This window comes from Drosophila elegans, unplaced genomic scaffold (assembly GCF_018152505.1).
Source record: "Drosophila elegans isolate 14027-0461.03 unplaced genomic scaffold, ASM1815250v1 contig_208, whole genome shotgun sequence".
Classification (NCBI taxonomy): Eukaryota; Metazoa; Arthropoda; class Insecta; order Diptera; family Drosophilidae; genus Drosophila; species Drosophila elegans.
In genome coordinates this window covers 25,167,969-25,186,740 of record NW_024545578.1, presented here as the reverse complement: position 1 = coordinate 25,186,740, position 18,772 = coordinate 25,167,969, and the positions used below count along the sequence as shown (strand labels likewise).

At 41.6% G+C, this 18,772-nt stretch overlaps 1 protein-coding gene across 3 annotated transcripts; it reads right to left on the bottom strand.

Moving 5' to 3' along the window:
* Window positions 1-2,459: 2,459 nt before the first annotated feature.
* LOC108143259 (circadian clock-controlled protein daywake) lies at window positions 2,460-18,680 on the bottom strand. Of its 3 annotated transcripts, none has more exons than XM_041708261.1 (6): window positions 16,586-18,680; window positions 3,805-4,567; window positions 3,376-3,468; window positions 3,166-3,319; window positions 2,819-3,102; window positions 2,460-2,730 (listed from the first exon to the last, which is right to left on the bottom strand). In XM_041708261.1, the coding sequence occupies exons 2-6, from the start codon at window positions 3,890-3,892 to the stop codon at window positions 2,531-2,533; spliced, it is 819 nt and encodes a 272-aa protein (XP_041564195.1). In that variant the 5' UTR covers window positions 3,893-4,567; window positions 16,586-18,680; the 3' UTR covers window positions 2,460-2,530. The 3 variants fall into 3 exon arrangements, with proteins under 3 accessions (XP_041564195.1, XP_017123059.1, XP_041564196.1); XM_017267570.2 differs by having other exon boundaries at window positions 3,376-3,465; XM_041708262.1 differs by having other exon boundaries at window positions 3,805-4,220; window positions 17,564-18,680.
* Between the last annotated feature and the right edge of the window lie 92 nt (window positions 18,681-18,772).

The window sequence follows — 18,772 nt, the reverse complement described above, 5'->3', positions numbered from 1 at the left end:
CCTGGGTCCTTCCATGGCTTTATCTCCGCTGCGGGCGTGGTTGGGGGCGGAGGGCGGGTTGGCTGGGCGATTATTTTACGCTCAATTATTGTTAAATATTTCACAAAATGCGAATATTTATTTTAACATGGCAAATTGGCCCGGTTGGAGCTGGTGTCATGTCCGTGTTTCGGTTTGCCGGCCGAGTGTCCTAATGAGATTGCAATTATTTGGCCATAAATTCGTATTATTCGGGCTTTAAAGTTCATGCACTCCGGTGTGGCACATTTTTACGTCGCAGTTGGTTGTTATGCTGCAGCAGTGCTGGAGAATTAACCCTTGTGAAATGACAGCGTTTAATTTGAAATTATGTATTAATTAATTTGCCCACAGCACTGGACATTATAATTAAATGTTTAATTTATGGCTTCTAATGGGGCCGTTAGTCAAGCGAAGTGCAGGAGTATCTGTATTATCGGAAAGTTCAGTCAAAGGGTATATTTGGGTTTGTATGTTTGGCAATCAAAACAAACTGAAAGTAAGCCCATTTGAGTTTTGTACGGTATCAGGAAGATATGTTGAATTTTATCAATCAATCTGGACGAAATGGATTAAACTCGTTAATTTGTTATTCATTAGTTTATTATCGAAATAAGACAGGCAGTTTCCATATATTACCGAATTTTGTAAAGCGATGGTTGTGTGTACATTTATTCAGTTAATGTCTATCAACACATGGAACACTTTTAAATCAAACAATTACCAGAAGCTATTACGAAACATAAGTCAAACTTAAACAGTACGGCAGTGAACGTAATGTTTATTTTCCGCAACAGATGACGCACTCGACTTATTGTGAGTCGCGCCGAAGAGTTTCTGGCGCCATCTGCCGGAGGCATGTTTATTTTTAAATTGGAAAACAGAGTAACGGGGCACGACTATAGCGTTTCCTGTTGTTTTTTTTTTATGATTATTAAAGGATCTGATTTTAATGTGTACGAATCAATACATTATTTAATAAGAGCCTGTTTCCAATTTCAAAAAACGTAAATGACATAACAATAAGACTTAATCCTTTTTGGCAAGTCCCTCGCAGGGCAACTCTTCTTTCAGTCTACCAATTTAGAAGGTGTTTAGCCTTGCATGTAAGTAACTGATATGTTTACTTACAAATGTAGAAGAGCCTGTAAAAATACTTACAGTTTCCCATCAATTTGTGAGTACCTAAAAGAGTGCAAGGCATAAATCTGAAGTATAGAAAGAAATGCTGATAAAGTTATAACCAAAAGGCCTGTTAAACCTCAAAGTTTTTTTTTCTATTTCTCATTGATGATGAACATTTGATTTCATAGTCTCACAGATAAACCAATATTTAAATGGATAGTTGGGCGGGCTCTTTAAGCACTCGCTGCCTACTTTTAGGCTGCACAGAACAGAGCTGCAGAGGCGGGGAAAGGGGGGTTGGAGTTGGAGCTGAAGCTGATGCACAGTCACAGCAAATATTGGACAACACTGGCTGGGAATATTGAAATACTTTCGGCGACGGCGACTGGTTCCACACTCCGTACTGCGGCATAGTTTTTGCCTTCGTGTTTGTCTCCTGGCCTCCTCTGCTGCCCGCCCAGTGTCAACTGGTGGTCCTCTCGGGGAAGCCCCTTACTTTGTGGGCTCGGGCCGTGCCGTTGTTTGTTTACCTTGTGTGCAAACTGCATTCCGGGGCTGCCTTCGGTCCGAGAGGCAGCGAATTTATTGCAATCACGCACAGGATTTGTCGCTTTGGTTTTGGCCGTCTCGCAGCTGGTAAAAAATAAAGCTTCGAGGACAGCGAGGGGGCGGCTGAGACCGCAGAGTTTTGCAACTAAAATGTCGAAAACGCAATGCGCATTAAATTTAAACTAATTGTTTGGCATTTGTAATGGTTGCCGCTGCGCCAAACGTTTTAATTGCGGCTGCAGCATCAGCAGTTGCTGCAACAACGGCAACAACATCGGTTGCAGCAAATTATTGGCAGGCTACAAGCGCAATGGCCGAAAAAAAATCAAAAAAAAAAAAAAAATAGCTCGGATAAAAAATGTAAATTAATTTGGGGTCTGGGACTGTTTTTGCGGCAATTAATTTGAACACGCGGACCGCCTTTATTTCTGGTTCTGGTTCTGGTTCAGGTTCCGGTTTTGACTTTGCCATATGTGCGATTACCCCCAGCCAATGGCTTTATTTGCCGAGTGCAGTTGTGCAGTTGTGCAATGTAAGGACTGTGTACTCTTTATCGAGGCCAGTGGCCTGGCCATCGTTTGCAGACTGTCTGCGCAGTGACGTCTATCCTGATATATTTTCCTGGACACGGCCGAACAATGTCTGATTAAGGTGCCGCCATTAGTTTTTCACTTTTCTTTTCCAGTCCAGCGAAGACCAAGGCAACAGTTGAGCGACCTTTTTTGCGATTTCCCCCTCGGCCAAAGGCTCGCTTGGTGTTTTCCCACAGACTTTATTGGCTGGACTACAGCATTACCCCTATCCCAGATTCTCGTAGATTCTCCCAGAGGACATCTCCTCACTTGGGCTTCGGCTTGGCCCTGCCATACAGCTGGTCCGGCGTCGGGATGTCGCTCACAAAGAAGTTGGCCGGAATGAAGTGGAATATCTTCTTTAGCACGTCCAGAAGGATGTCCTCGATGGTCTGGGTGATGACCGTGTACAGAGCGTCCGCCAGCATCCGCCAGTTGTCGTTGAAGAACTTGTTGGTGCTGTCCTCTGCGCCGGAAGACCATTCGAAAGTCGGTGAGTTAGTGATTAGGTGAGTCAGTGAGTCAGTGAGGAGGGATCTGGAGCAGCTACTTACCCAGTTGCTTGTTGCCGTTGAACAGGTTGGAGAAGTAGGACTTGAGGCCATCCATCTTGAAGTCCACGTGCAGGCTGGTCACGTTGTAGAACGTGAAGCCGCCCTTGGAGTAGAGTCGCGTCTTCGTGTGCATCGTCACCGTCATGTTCTCCGCGTCCAGGAACACCTGCCCCTTGCCGTTCAGCGGGATGAGCAGGATGCGTCCAAACAGACTGTAGTCGGCCTGCAGCTTCATCTGTGGCAGCGTGAACGTGGTCTTCCAGCTGTAGTCCTTCTTGAACACCCTGAAAAATTCGGAAGGTAATGAAAAAGATGGGTGCCCCATGGGGACGGGCACTTCCACTTACTGACTCTCCAAGACGTGCGTGTGCCCGAAACCGATGATCTTCACGTTGGCCAGCTCCACCTTGAGGTTGATGGCGTTGCTGTTGCCCTGGGTGATCCGGATGCGGTTGAGATAGAAGGGATCGAAGCTTTTGATGCTGTTTAGCCCGGGAATGCCTGGGAATCGGACCAGATTGTCAGCAGGGAACCTCCAACCGCAGGACGCTACCCACCGTCGTTGAGTTTGTCGAACAGCTGCTGGATGCTGTGCGTGGAGCAGTTGACAAAGTCCCTGTCGGCTATCCTACACTCTTTGATGTAATCTGCTGCGGTTCGATTAGAATTTTGTTCAGTTCAGATCAGGTCATTTCAAATCGGTTTCGATCCAGAAATGGATTGGATTCGGATTCGGATCGAGTGCGAGTGCGAGGGCGAGTGCGAGTGCAAGGCAAACAAAATGCACACAGAGAATTCAGAGAAACAAATCCGGTTTAGTGGTGCAATATTTTGGGCGGAATCCGGGCAGCCAGTTAGTCACATTGTGTGTTAGCCAAGACCGAGGAATATTAAAACTCTTTAGGGGTGTCTTAATGAAACAACGAGTGTCACACCACCGTCCAAAGGTGGGTGAGATCTTTCGATCTGAGGGCAGGCGCACTTACGCGGCTCGGTCAGAAATCCATCGTCGCCTCGAACTACGCAAGTGGCCAATGCCACCAGCAGCACAATCCGCTCCAAGAGTGACGCCATCCTACTTGTCCGAATTTGGGGCCAGTATTCGGTACTGATCAGTTCCGTACGACCAACGTCAACGAGCCGCAAATGAAAACTAAATGGAACCACTTGCGATTTTCATACTTCTGCGCGGCATTCGGTCGGCGGAAAACTTGATTTGAGTGGCTTGCAAGAGTTTCGCAACACCATCGTCATCGTCATCGCTATCGCGCACCGTTGGTTAGTTGGCCAATTGTGGGGCAGCCAAGAGAACAGTAGTCTGGCAGTTGCATGCGCAGTTGGAGTCGCCAGTACCATTTCGTCATCGATCACCAGCATCGCAGCATCGGATCAGTTCGGATGGCTGCGGTGGAAAAGACGAGGAAAGTCTTCAATGAAAACCAATCACGCAAGTGTGGAGCTGTGCCGATGTTGACACTTGACTGCTGGAATGGCAGCCTACTACGTTGCAACACAACGTGCACAAACGGTTCTATTCACTGCTTGGAGAGACCAACGTTAGCTTGACCATAGCTCAGGTTGTAACTTCGAGAAAGGCTGAGGAACGGAAGGCCAACAAGTTCAAGGGAATTACTGTCCGTCAACTGGGGTCTTAGGTCCAAGGAAACAAGTCTGGCTCGGACGTGGCGAGGCTAAAATCCATATATCAGGATAGTTGTCACAGCACCCCCGTCTGGTCCACTTGAAAGCCTGGCAAAAAATATAAAGAAGGGGAGAAAAGCTCCTTGAGAAAGTCAGCACTTTTTATGTGCTCCATTTTGAAAAGGCAATCAACTAAGTAGTGAAGCGCAAGAACACAACAACATTTTGAAGATTTTAGGCGTGTACAAACCACTATTTTAAAACATTTTGAGAAAAGCCAAACAGTTTATATTTTTTTGCTAAGAAACCCGCAAAACTTTTACCTGGTACAACATTCATAAATCTGTTATTAATGTAGACTTTTAAAAATATTTTTATTATTATTGGATTAATACTATCCTAGCGTTAGAAGTTCATCACTTATAATCTATAATTTACAGCGCTAGTCACATAGAACACACAGTTTTCCTAATTTGATACGTACAATATTATTTTAATAAGTTATTTTACGATTTTAATGGCTTACATAGTTTATTGGATAATTGATTTTATTTAGTATGTATTCATATTTCTTTTAATTATTGAGTTATTTTTGTTTTCCATTGTAGTTTAATTTAATTTGTTATGAGTGTGTAAAAGTGGTCAACGGGAAAGAATAAAGTAATTGATTACCGACACGTAGCCCGTTTTGTTTATTCACTTCAGTCTTTATTAAAGATGTATGTACCTATTTTTGAAATAGAATGAAAATGTGTAGCCATTTGTCTTAATATATATACCTTGCCAGCAAGCTACATAAAAGCGTGGTCAATTGGCGAATATATGATAATAAAGTCCTTTAACAATGACCACCACACTAAGCAAATATTTGGGGGCGGTAATCAGAGCAGCTTCCTAAAAAGATAAAAAGGGTTGATTTTGGGTGTCTTTTAAAACTCATAACGCGTCAGAACGTCTGGCTTTAATTCCAATTCGAAGTCAGGCTTCCCGTGCAGCAAAATCCTGCGAAATTTCTGGCAAGTTAATTTGCATGAAGTGGAGGGGCAGACAGGAAAAGGGCAGCGAGACAAATAAAGGCGCAACCGGTGAGAGAGTTCTCCGGTGGGGAAGAGCAAATATTAATCCGCAAAAAGGAATTGTCACAAATTGTGTGTCCGGGCTTTCCTTTTTCCCAGCGGCGTAGCCCTTGTCCTTTCGCAGGGGCCGTGTTCCGATGGGCCATCCGACCCCTTTTGGGCAGGCTGCTGTCCTGGGGTTCGGGTTCGGGTTGTGGTCCGTCGCTCTGGTTTTTTCTCTGTTGGGGCAAACAACAGCTGCAGCCGGACCAAAAAGGACAAAAGGACTTCGGAGTTGCGTGGAGTGAAGTGGACTGGAGTGGAGTGGTGTGGGCTGGGGATCGCTGATTGTTTCAAATCGCAAGTTTGGCTTACCTTTTGGGGAATTAATTTGCCAAATAAACGCTGACAAAATGCAGGCAACTGGACAAGGACAAAGCGAAAAGGGACGGCCGTGGCCAGAGATCCAACTAATAGGATTTTGATGATAGTTGCTCGGCTGTGCTTCCTTTTTTGTCCGAGCACAGTCCTCCTTCTGGCACTGCAGTGTGGCTGCCATAATCAATTTTTGGCCAGTTTCTGCCGGCCACTTCCCTCCCCGCCCCGAATCGCTGAGATGATTGCAGCTCGTGACCCATGAAATGAGTTTTGCCATGTGTGAGACCATTGCGAAGGGGATGGGGGGTTAGTGGGTGAAATGGGCAGAAGAGCGGCCAACTCAGCCGCAAAACCAAAAGCTGCGGCACATTTTGTATTCATGACTTTCTCTCTTAGTCTGCCCACTCCGCAAACATAAATGCCAGGGTTACTGACTGGCTGGAAAATGTTGCAACACTTTTTGAGTCCTTGGAAAAACTATGCCTCGCTAGTCAATCGAGTTCTTATTTAATATTGGAAAGACATATTTTCCGCATAGGTCCTTCGGGATTAATCGCATGGTATTAAATAGATCGCCAACTCTTATAACAAGTAAAATATTTCATTTCAGTTAATATAAATGAGAGCTATTTAACTACACAACTCTTCCTGTCTGGCTAGAACCCAAGTGAAAAACTGTTGTACTGCAGCCCTGATACTAAATAAATCTCCCTTTTTGTTCTCCATGAATTTGCTCTAGCCCCTTTTATGTGTCTGTGATTGTGGTGGCATTATAATTAATTTCGGTGGCCCAAATATGTAAATTTTTGATTACGAGAGCAGTTAACAGAAATGGAAAATAATATGCATAAATATTACGCATACGCACTGCCAGCGAATGCAGACTGCCCAAAAAACGGTTTCTGTTCCCTCTAAGCGGCTTAAATTGACAGGATTCCGCAAAGTGGAGCTTGTGGGAAAGGTGAGGGTTACGCTCCTCGTCGAGAGCATGTGTGACCATGCCGGACATGGTCCAGTGAGTTCATCAACTGGACTGCAACTTTGACTCGTTATGACCGGGAAAACTTTCGGCTCGCTTGTTGTCCTTCGTTAGGATTTTTTATTCGCGACTTTTTGACTGCAACTTTCAATGAAATTCCATAATAGTTTTTGTGAGTGCTGGCAACTTTGCATAGATTAGCTGCAAACAGAGCATAAAAAACAGGAAAGCGTTGGAAGCAAAAAGTTGCCTGCGGCATGGCGCTATGCTTTACTTTTGGTGAATTATTTAATTAGCGAGCAGCGGGGACAACTTTTTCAGAGTGCCTAATTAATCACTGTGGTTTTTTACGTTTTAATACGACCCTCCTATCACAGTAGTAAATTGTTTACTTTTCACTTGTAAGTGAAATACGAAAAAATCAACAGTTAGATTTTCAGAAAACTAAGAAGTGCATTGCCTTCTACAGTCTGTAAAGTTTCCCATTCAAGCCAACCGCGATGTATATTAAAACTATTTACAAGCCCAATTCCAGCCTACAAGTATATGACTTTGTCTCTAAACAGAAGCACGACGAGAAATCCAAGTAAATTTGCCCAGACCAAACAGAAGAGTTTGACTAAGTCTACGCCCAAAGAAAACCTATTAGTTGTGTGCTATATGAAACCGTCGGGCCGAACCTAGCAACCAAAACTATAAATTTGCCCCTTGAAGCGGGCAGATGACGGACGGGGCCAAGATACTCGGTGGCAGGCAAAGTTTAGAATAAACACCAACCAACGACGGCTCGAATTGCCGCCAGCCCAAACGTCCACATATCCATGGCCATATTCGTTTGCATGGATATACAGATCGGCGTGTGTTTGTTTTATGTAAAGAGTTTGTGGCAAATGCCCTGCCGAAGTCATCACCGGCGTCTTAAGGCATCATCATTTTGGGGACACCAGGGCAAATAATTTGAAAAACCAACATCTGACATTCAGAAGTCGCACGGCGACAATTTGCCCCAAAAGAAGACTTGCGTCAAAGTTTGCGTTGCATTTACGCCGCTCACATTCCCACATCCCCACTTCCCAACGCGATTGCTGCAGTGAGGGGTTGGCCTTGAAAAGTCAGATTTGGAAAACACACTTTTGCCATTTTCGAAAATCGCACTTTGGTTCCCTGTTGGCTGTGTCCTTGTTTGCGCACTGTGCTGCTGTTGCTACTTGAGCACTGAAGTAGATGAAAGGCTTTCGGGTTCTGCCAGGGCGTAGACCTGAACGCGAATCGGGGTTGTTGTTTGCTTTACGGCGGGTGCGGTGTCTTTTTTGCTACCATCCGTCTCTAAACTCGTGTAGCTCGCAAAGCTCAAGTGTGTTTGCCAATTGAAATGCTAGACAAAGTATCTACATGAGAGCTGGCGAGGGCTGATGATGATGTCGATGAATGCCACAGATAGATAAATGGAAACAAATGGGATAGCGCGGTGGCGGGAAAAGAAAGCTCTGTTTCAAGAGTTGAAACAACAATTAATTTAAAGTTTTTGTGGGGAATAATATTACATGCCTGAAAGTGTGCAACACAATTCCTTCAATTACATATGGTTGTTTCGGTTCAAATGCGATTATTCTTCGTTTACCCCACAAATAAAGGTGTTATCCCTTTTTTGGTTAATTGTCTCTTGGTACATTTTTTTATTTTACTACATTTTTTTTGACCCAGGACCAACGACTTCCTTGCAGGCCAAATGGTATTTTCCTAATGGTGACTTTTATCTCTACTATCCCATAAGCAAAGAAAGCAAGTGTACTTTGTGTAGCCGCTTTGTTGTCCGAAAAGAAAGTTTACCACGCACACTACCCAATCAGGATCACTGTATTTAATTTTTTTCAAAACTAATGAAATAGTTTCGTAAAATTCCTTTAGTTTTGTCGAATGCGCAATGGTTACCGCTCCATATGTATTGCCGTTATGTAGCAAAACGTATTTTAAGCTACGTTGTAATTAAATAACCCCATGCTTTACAAAAGACTACTTATATTGTTGCAAAAATGATAGCATTTTTTTTCTCTAGTACGGTATCGTGTAACCTTAACTTCGCAACATGGAAAATTTCTTTACGTTAATCGTGAGGCCAAAACTTAAGCTCTTTCTCCTGACAGGTCATGGTCTCTTTTAAGATCATCTAAAGCTTTTTGCGTGAACAGGCTGGGAGTTTGCGTGATTTTCAATCCGGGTTAGCACATGTCTTTAAAAGCAGGAAGTTCTTGGGGCGAGTAGGTTATTAGAATATAGAATTGGTTTCCTAGCCGAATTTACATCCGGATCCGTAATTTTTTTTGGGTTAAATTTGGCTTGGCAAAAAAAGCAGTCATCGGTATGATTTTTTTTGCTCTGCACAAATCATTAGTATTTTTCGCAATCTATGTTAGGTGGCCAATTCTTATGCTCCTTTATTTTTAGTTTAAAATAGGCGAAGTATTGCGCTTTCACAACTTCGATTAATGTGGCCCTAAACCTTTTTGAAAAGCTATTTGGGTCACATACAGAATATATAAAAATATGTCGAATTAAATAAACGTACAGAAAATGTTCTTTAACCAATACCTTTCTCCATTTCCAGTAATGTTAACAGGGGTTAAGTCTCGAGTACCCTAAAGCTTGGTAATATTTTACATGAAAACAAATTCATTTAAAAAACCCTTTTAACAGCCCGCCCTTGTTTAAGCGTAAAAAGCATTGGCTACTGCGACCTTACAATTGATCTCTTTTTTAAAAATATTGCTACTTGCTTAGGAACCGTTAATTTCAAAATATTAAAAAAAAAATCTATTAATCACAAAATTTAACTAACATTATGGTTTGGTATCATTAAAAATAGAAATTAGCCGCCTATACACGCATGTAAAATTTTAAAATGTAGCCATTTTTCTTTATACATACTTTTTTAGAGTTTGTTCACCACATGAAACGCGTTGTGAAAAGTGAACACATAGATTAAAATATTCATAACTTTAGTTTTACTTAAGATATGATGGAAAATTGTAGGCAAGTATTATCAATAGCATCTAAGTAATTTAAATAAATTTTAAGAGTGCCAATGATTTGAAGCACACACTCTCGAAGATTGTGATACCGTAATATCACAAATACCACGCGTTAAAAACGAAAACTTGGTATCAGATATGCTTAGATAAGTCTATGTTAACATTTTTACAACATTTTATAACTGGCGCAGTTAATTTCTCTAAATTTACCGGGCGTATCGATATTACATTTTTACAAAATATTTAGAACTATAGCCGATATCGGGCGATATGCCTTCCAATCCTCTAAGTTGTTTAAAATTTAACATTTTAAATTTTGTTTATTTTCGATGAAATGAAAAAGTATAATTTCGAACGATATAGGCAATAACACATATTAATTAACTTTTTCGACTTTCTGTATTCTGGAAATATAAATCACACGCGTTAGCTAAAATATCAAAAACAAAAAAGGTAGCAAAGTTCGGCATGCCGAAGATTTTATACCCTTGAAGCTATTGCATTGAAGCTATGAGTATTTTTAGCTCAATTATTCGATAGTTCCTATGGCAGCAAAATTATATCGTTTTTCTATTTTAATAAAATTAAAAGCGTAATTCTCAACTTTCAAGATATTACCATGTCAAAAAGAATTTTTCAAAAATATTTAAAAATGGAGAGGTTACATTTTGTTATACTTATTTATTTTTTATACCCTTGCAGAGGGTATTATAATTTCAGTCAGAAGTTTGCAACGCAGTGAAGGAGACATCTCCGACCCTATAAAGTATATATATTCTTGATCAGCATCACTAGGCGAGTCGATCTAGCCATGTCCGTCTGTCCGTCTGTCCGTCCGTCTGTCCGTCTGTCAGTCTGTCCGTCTGTCCGTCCGTTTATATGCAAACTAGTCTCTCAGTTTTAAAGCTATCTGCATGAAACTTTCCCAAAAGTTGTCTTTCTATTGCAGGTAGTATATAAGTCGGAACGAGCCGGATCGGACGACTATAGCATATAGCTCCCATAGGAACAATCGGAAAAATAAATGAAAAAAAATTATAACTTTGCTGTTTTTTAATTTTTTGTTTAGTTCTTCGACATTTAGTAATGGTTAAACATTTCCGATTTACGGTTTAAATTTCATCAAAATCGGACGACTATAGCATATAGCTCCCATAGGAACAATCGGAAAAATAAATGAAAAAAAATTATAACTTTTCTGTTTTTTATTTTTTTGTTTAGTTCTTCGACATTTAGTAATGGTTAAATATTTCCGATTTACGGTTTAAATTTCATCAAAGTCGGACGACTATATCATATAGCTCTCATAGGAACAATCGGAAAAATAAATGAAAAAAATTATAACTTTTCTGTTTTTTAATTTTTTGTGTAGTTCTTCGACATATAGCAATGGTTAAATATTTCAGAATTATGGTTTAAATTTTATCAAAATCGGACGTCTATATCATATAGCTCCCTCAGAAATAATAAAAATATATAAAATAACTATCAAATAATTGAGCTGCAAATCATCATAGCTTCAATGTTTTTAAACATATACGAAAGTAAATCATAATTTTAATGTTTTCAAAAATGTTTAATTCTTGCAATAGCTGCAAGGGTATATGAACTTCGGCTTGCCGAAGTTTGCTTTCTTTCTTGTTTTTGTTTTTATTCCATTGAGAGCTATATGATATAGTCGTCTGATTATGATCAAATTTAAACCGTAGTTCTGTAATATTTAACCATTACTATACCTCGAAGAACTGAAAAAAGTTTAAAAAAAACAGCAAAGTTATCATTTTTATACCTTTGCAAAGGGTAATATATTTGCAACGCAGTGAAGAAGACATTATTTTGATCAGCATCAATAGGGGAGTCGATCTAGGCATGTCCGTCTGTCCGTCCGTTTCTTCGCAAACTAGTATCTCAGTTTTAAAGCTTTCTCAACTTCCCAAATGTGTTTTTTGTGTTTCAGGTAGTACATAAGTCGGAACTTGCCGGATCGGACGACTATAGGATCCAGCTCCCATAGAAACAATCGGAAAAAAATTAAAAATAATTATAACTTTGCTGCTTTTTTATTTTTTTTTTAATATTTTGGAAATAGTAATGTTTGGATAGTTCAGATTTACGATTTTAATTTTAATCAAAGCGAGAAACGATATTATATAGCTGCCATAAGGACGATCGAGTAATTGAAATCATCAATGTTTATAAACATATACGTATATAAATCGAAATTTAAGTGTTTTCAAAAATACCTATTTTTTGCAAAAGCTGCAAGGATATATAAACTTTGGCTTGCCTTTCTTGTTCAATTTATTGAATTTCTAAGCAGGGTTCAATTAAAAAATTTTGCATTTAGGAGAAAAACCAAATTTTCCGCCTATAAATGAGAAATCTAATTGGAACGGTTTAAATATGTATTAATTTATTTCTTAACAATAAAACATGATTATGCAAAAAAATTTAGACGACTTTATACAAACTAAACCAGAAAAAAATTAACAAAGCCAAATAAATGGTTGTGGGATAAATGAAACTATTTGGTTCGCAATCGATTTAACAAACATCTGATATTGAAAGGATGTTGAGGACATCCCATTTATTTGAAAAATACCAAATAAGTAAATGTCAGAAATTTATTTTGCAGGTTCAAATGATTCAAACGACAGCAACATCGCAATACGCACAAAATTTGCTTCTGGTTTTGCAACGAAAATTTTATGCTGAGCGCGTGAAAATTAATTAAAATATTCCCTTGTAACTGCCAGGCGCCGTCGGAGCATAACTGAATTTTAATTGAACGCAATCAATGCGAATTTATGAAAGCTCATAGTCCTCCCCCAAACCGACCTACCACCTACAGGCATCCGATTCAAGCCGGTCCAAAGTCCAAGGGCTTCCTGGCAATTGGCGTTAATTTGTCTGCCGAGAAATTATTGAACAGAAAAATCAACTTTACCTTTCGGATTTCAATTGAACTGCGACCTGCTTAGAGAAGGAACCGGGATAAGGGCACTGAAAAACTTAATTAAATGCATGGAATTCGCTTTGGGCTGGATTACCGGGTGCGGAGTGTGGGGGGGCTTATGGTAGCCCAATGAATATTTATGCGTGTTAAAGGATTTTAAACAGTCTAGGAGAGTTCTTTTCAGGGAATAGAATATCATAGTTTTAGGGGGGGTGGTTGCATGTGAAATGCAATTAAATAAATTTAAATGCCATCTCAGCTCACCTCGAGGACCCTTGGAATATTTATTCAGATTTTAAAGCCCGTAAGTGCAGGGCATAAAAATAAATTCAGAGTCCGCAGCAGACAGAGCAGCAGCAGCAACAGAAGCAGCAGCAGCAGCCAAGTCGAAATGAAATAAATCGAGTAAAATCAGTGTGACAGGAAGAAACAATTTAAGCATGTTGGACAGGATAAGCCTTTCGAAAGCGGCCTTAGAGGGGCAAGGTGTCTGTGACAATGCAGTGGTGCAGTTGGCAGTTGGGAGGAGGGGGCTGGCAAGGGGGCTGCACTGCAGTTTACACACAGTTTGCCAGCGAGACATGGTCGTAGATATCCCCGGCAAAAAGGATTTGGAGAGCCAAACGAACCGAAAAGCGAACACGACATGGGGCGGGATGAGCGCCGCAGGACGAAATGTTCTAATGCAATTGTCGCTCCTGTGTGCGTGCGCTGTGTCTGCAGCTCTCAGCTCGCAGCTCACAGCGCACATGCAGTTGCAGCCTTGTAAGCACTGCCTGTGTCTGTGAGTGTAATTGATTTTATCGGTCATGTTAATTTTGATTAAATATGCAAATCGACGATACAAATTCTCATTTGTCGCCCACTGACAGAGTGAGAGCCTCTCACGTGCGAGTAGATTACCTTGCTGGAGGACGAGGGCCCCGAACAGGGCGAACTTATTGCCTGGCCCTTCGCAGAGATGAGAACGTGACACGCAGGTATAAAATACCTGGTGCTATCTAACAGTTTATGGCAAAGAAACATACATTTTTAGTTTCGGAAACCAAATCGTGTTGTGTTAGCTGTCTTAACTTGAATGGCCGGTAGTTGTTCGCTAAAACAACTTTGTAGTTTCTTTCGAAAATAATTTATTTCAAACAAACCAGGTTCTTGAGTGCTCTTGTGATCGCTTTTTATGTAAAGTGGCCTTCAATTTTCAAAACGCGTAGACAACTTTGTCCGTTTTCAAAACATGTGTTTTACTTAAACTGGATCAACTTTTACTTTATGATAAGTAAAATGCAGAAAATGTTGCTTACGTTATATTTACTTTATAGATAACGATATAAAAGTCTTAAAATAACAAAATAAATAATATAAAAATGTAACACATTATGAATTATGACTCATTGATATTATGAGATTCGTTTTTATTTTCGTTGTTGAATTTCAAAAAAACAAAACTAACAAAGAAACGAAAGCAAACTTTAGGAATTGCAGCAATTGAAACAATTATTGTTCTTTTATGAAGATTTTACGCTGAATTTTTCGTTAGTTTCAATTGATGAAATGAATTATTTGACTTAAAGAGTAAACCATTACTAAACCTTGAAATATTAAAATAATTTGATAGCTTAGAAACTGACAGATTAGCTTGGGTAAGGCAGTTGGACAGAATGACTGACGGTCAGGGCTAGATCGACTCTTTTGCTGATCCACATACCACCATATAGGGTTTGGAAATGTCTTCTTCACTGCGTTTTAATCTTCTTTATTGCCCATATATACCAAAATTTGCAAGTGTATTAAAATGCACAACTTTTTGTTCCTATGCTGAAATAGCTGAAAAAGTATACTTTAATAAGATTTGAGCAAATAATTTTGTACGAAATGACCTTTGACAAACTACTATTTTGTTGAGCTGCTCTACACAATGGAAACATAGTTGGTGTTATTTACATGTACGTTCATCGACTATAGCTTTCATTCCTAAGTATCTGCAAACTCAAACATGAGGTAACCCGAATGCTACTACTTTGATTCTAACCAAAAGCGATTCCCTAAGCCACAATTCACGATTGCATCGCTGGTGGAAGGGCCTTCCATTGACAGTTATTATGTTACGGTATTATCTCGTTATTTATGCAGCAGATGACAAATGCAATTTGTTGTTTGCACACCGAACCTGGACCAGGAAGCATCGAGCATCGAGCAAAGAGCCTGGCAACTGGCTACTGGCAACTGGCAGCCCCGAAAATGGATGCAAGCACATGATAATTTCCAATCATTTGAATAATCTCCTCCTGGCTGGCTCTCCTCCATCTCATTCTGCCGTCCTCGATGCCGTCGATGTCCGTGTTCGCTGTGCGCTGTGAAAATATTAGCTTAAGAAAATGTCTAACGAGCTCTACGTGCTGCGGCATTCAAAAGTGACTGCCTCTCCTCCTCGGACAATCGCATGGGCGGTGGCTGGGCTGCTGGGACTTAGGTGAGTGGGCGTAGTAGGAGTAGTGGGCGTGACCACGCCTATTAGCCTTGGGGGAGAACATTGGTTGACTTTCGTGCGGTTTTTGTGTATTGATTAAAATTGCTGGCCAAATGCGAAATTGACACATGAGATGCATGGACAATTAGCAAACGTTTGGAAAGGGCGAGGCTGTGATATGCAGGACTCAGACTCAAGGGGGGAGGAGGTGGAAAGTGTACCCCTTCCGAACTTTGGCCCGGCCTTCTACCAAAGCCCCAAGCTCAAATCGACGCTATCTGTGCGCTGGGTGCACAGCTTGTTTGCCTATGTCCAAATGCCTAATCATAAATCGAAATCTTACCTCAAAAGTGGAACGCGGCAACAACATTGTATATTGTATATCTTATCGGGGCCTATAGACGGCTCTAAATTAAAACAACCTTCTGGCGATCGCATATAATATAAATTCGAATGGTATATGAACAAGTCAGCGCACCTCGAGTACAGTCCCCTCAGAGGTATACTTTGGCCAACAGGTGTCGTCCGTTACCCTTTTCAGCGAGAAGAAGACTCCTTCTTCTGGGAATTCAATATATGACCAGTTTTCTGAGTGATGACTTTCTTGGGATATGGCGCAAATGCAGTTATCAACGACACATTAATAGATCATGAGGCCTCTCAGTTGATTGATTGAGAAGGCACTGTCTTTAGACTTTAGACTCTGTTCTTCTGAGTGCCCAACTGGATTGCAATAGAAACTGAAACGCGGCAGATCTAATTGCCGTGCCAGAGCCTGACAAATGATGCTGCCTGCTGGTGAATGTCCTTCACCTCCTCCTTCCCCTTTCCGTTTCCACCCCCCAGTCGCCTTTGCAGCCCACAGCCACAAATGTTGCTCCCATTTTCGCGCTGCAATTGTTGCCTATGGCCTTTTTCTAGTCGGCTGACAGACTGACACTGTCGAAATGACTGCGCAAAGGCAGTCTAGTCAAAAGGGCCGGGATGGGAGCCCAGCCCCAGTCACAGTCACAGTCACAGTTCCAGCCCCAGGGACCCTTCGGATCCGAACTGAAGCGACTGTGTGAATGGTGTCATTAAACGATTTTTCATTGCAAGCTGCCGCAGGTGAAATGTGAAATGCGAAAATGTCCGTGCTGTGTGTGACTTTTTAGCGGTCCACGACCTTTGGCCCTTTAATCTCTTGAATAGCATTTGTGTTGCGGGAGGCGAAACATTTTTGTGCTTCTCTCCACTTGCCCGGAAATTGAAAATCAACTCACCTGGAGCGGAAATTATTATTTCTTTATGGACGAGTTTTTCTTACAGGCCTCTGCCGCCCTCCCAGTTCAACCAAGTTTTCACCTTTTCACCATTTAGGGGGTTGCATTGTTCGGCCTACTGCATACCCTTTCCACAAAACTGAAATGTTTGAATGCATTCAGCAATCGGAACACGTAGTTTTTAATCAATTTTACGTGCGAATGCTGCCGAACGAGGGGTGCAATGCAAAATTGCACTATTTTCTCACATTATCGGGGCTATTTAGGATGTGTTAGCTAAGAAGATAGATCTTTCGTAAGCTGCACTTGTGGCTGGACTCTCCTGTTTTTGTAGCAGGACAAACACAATACTCGAGCTATCGATTTGCTATCAATGGGGAACCACTTATAAAGTCGCAAAACTGTGTCGCGCATGTCATAAAATGAAAATACCCCAAAACAAAGTCGCCAGCAAAGTCAAATAAAGACTGTACTAGGCAGCCAAAATCATGAAGGAAGCCTCTAAATTTAGCTGTGTGAGAATGCCTCCAAAGCAGGCCTATTCCTGCACCAGAAACCTCTATTTGTGGGACTTATGACCCGGACAGGTTCTACCGATTCAAGAAGTTTACTCACGGCTTATCGGAGCGGAGAAGCTTCGGCGGGTAGCGAAAGGGGCATTATCGATGTGTGTATATATTTTTCACTTTGAATCGAGATAAGATATGGCGCATACTTTTAGTATACCCGAAAGCGGGACGCACCGAAATCGTAAAAGAAGAAATTCGACGCCTGCTTACCTGGAATTAGTACAAGTATGTGTTGGCCATGTGGCCATAGTTGGTTTATATAATCACATAGTTACAGTCTAAGACGGAAATAGTCGGGTAGGCGATTGATAAGACAAGAAATGTGGGTTAATACCTATAGCTATACGGGCAGGAAGGTAAACTCGAACTCTCGAAAAGCAACTAAGTTATGCCATGGCAGTTATCTTACCTATGGTACGGTCGTAATGCCACTCCCAGAGATTAGGATCTCGACTATCGAAGGCATATTGGAAATTTACAATATTTGATTATCCCATGAAATCGAATTTTCGATGCCCGAATATGACGGACGGCTGACATCTCGTTCTCGGCCAGCGCTCATGCGATCGGCATGTATCGAAGGTGCCCGTCTTTATCTTATCTGAAAGGTATGCCTGGTAGTGGTAGGTAGGTGCCTCAGTGGAAGCATGTACTGGGTACTGGGTACTGGGTCGATCGGCAACACATCTCCAAACAAGCGGTGCTGTGTGTGTCTTATCGACGACCTTTTTACACAATTTCTATTGCCTCGGAGCTGTCAATCGCTCGTCTCCGTGTTTGCCCGCTTCCGAGCAAAGAGCCATGTTTTCGGACCTCGCTTATCAGCCGGTTTGCGAGCGATATCGGCGCTTGCCAGGGATCTGTTTCTTCTGATACTGATACTGTTGCTGGTGCTGGAGCTGGCTCTACCCCTTCCGATTTGCTTAGGGATCGAGCCCCAACCTGTTTGGCCTATCCATCGGGCGCATTAGACGTGTTTGTCCGGCACACATTCACATTCGTCATAGGTATAGTTCGTCATATCGGGCGACGGTTCCCACTGCTCACTCACTCGCCGGGGAATCGATAAGAGGTCCCAATCCAAATCCAGTTATCTGCAGCACTCACACTCACACTCACACTTTCGCACCTAAAGGTAAAGCAAATAAAAATCGCTCGCCAGATAAGACGTATCGTATAAAAAGCAATATCTATGAATATATGTCATTATTTCGTTATTGAACTCCGAAGTGTGAAGTGTGCAGTGTGCTCGTGGTTGAACGTGGTTGCGGTGCTCCAGGTGATCGGATGTGCAGTGCTTGGTTCTATATAGACCTGGTGGATTAAGGTGTCGAAGGGAGTTATCCCCTGGTATTTTCCTCGATCGGCGTGTCTTTGGCAAGTAGAATAGCAGGCTTATCACATGTTTCGTTCAATCCGCTGTGAGATTCTTCTATTCTACTTTCGACAAGACCCGTGTACATCACATAAGTTCGAGTGCCATTTGAAGGTAACTAACAGAAAACGAGAGCAGTTGAGAGTTTTTACCAGGTAAGTTATATCGTATCGTATCGTAAATGTGTTATCTTTCCGCGGGTTGCGTCTCTTTTCGTTCCATCAGTCTACCACACACTGATGA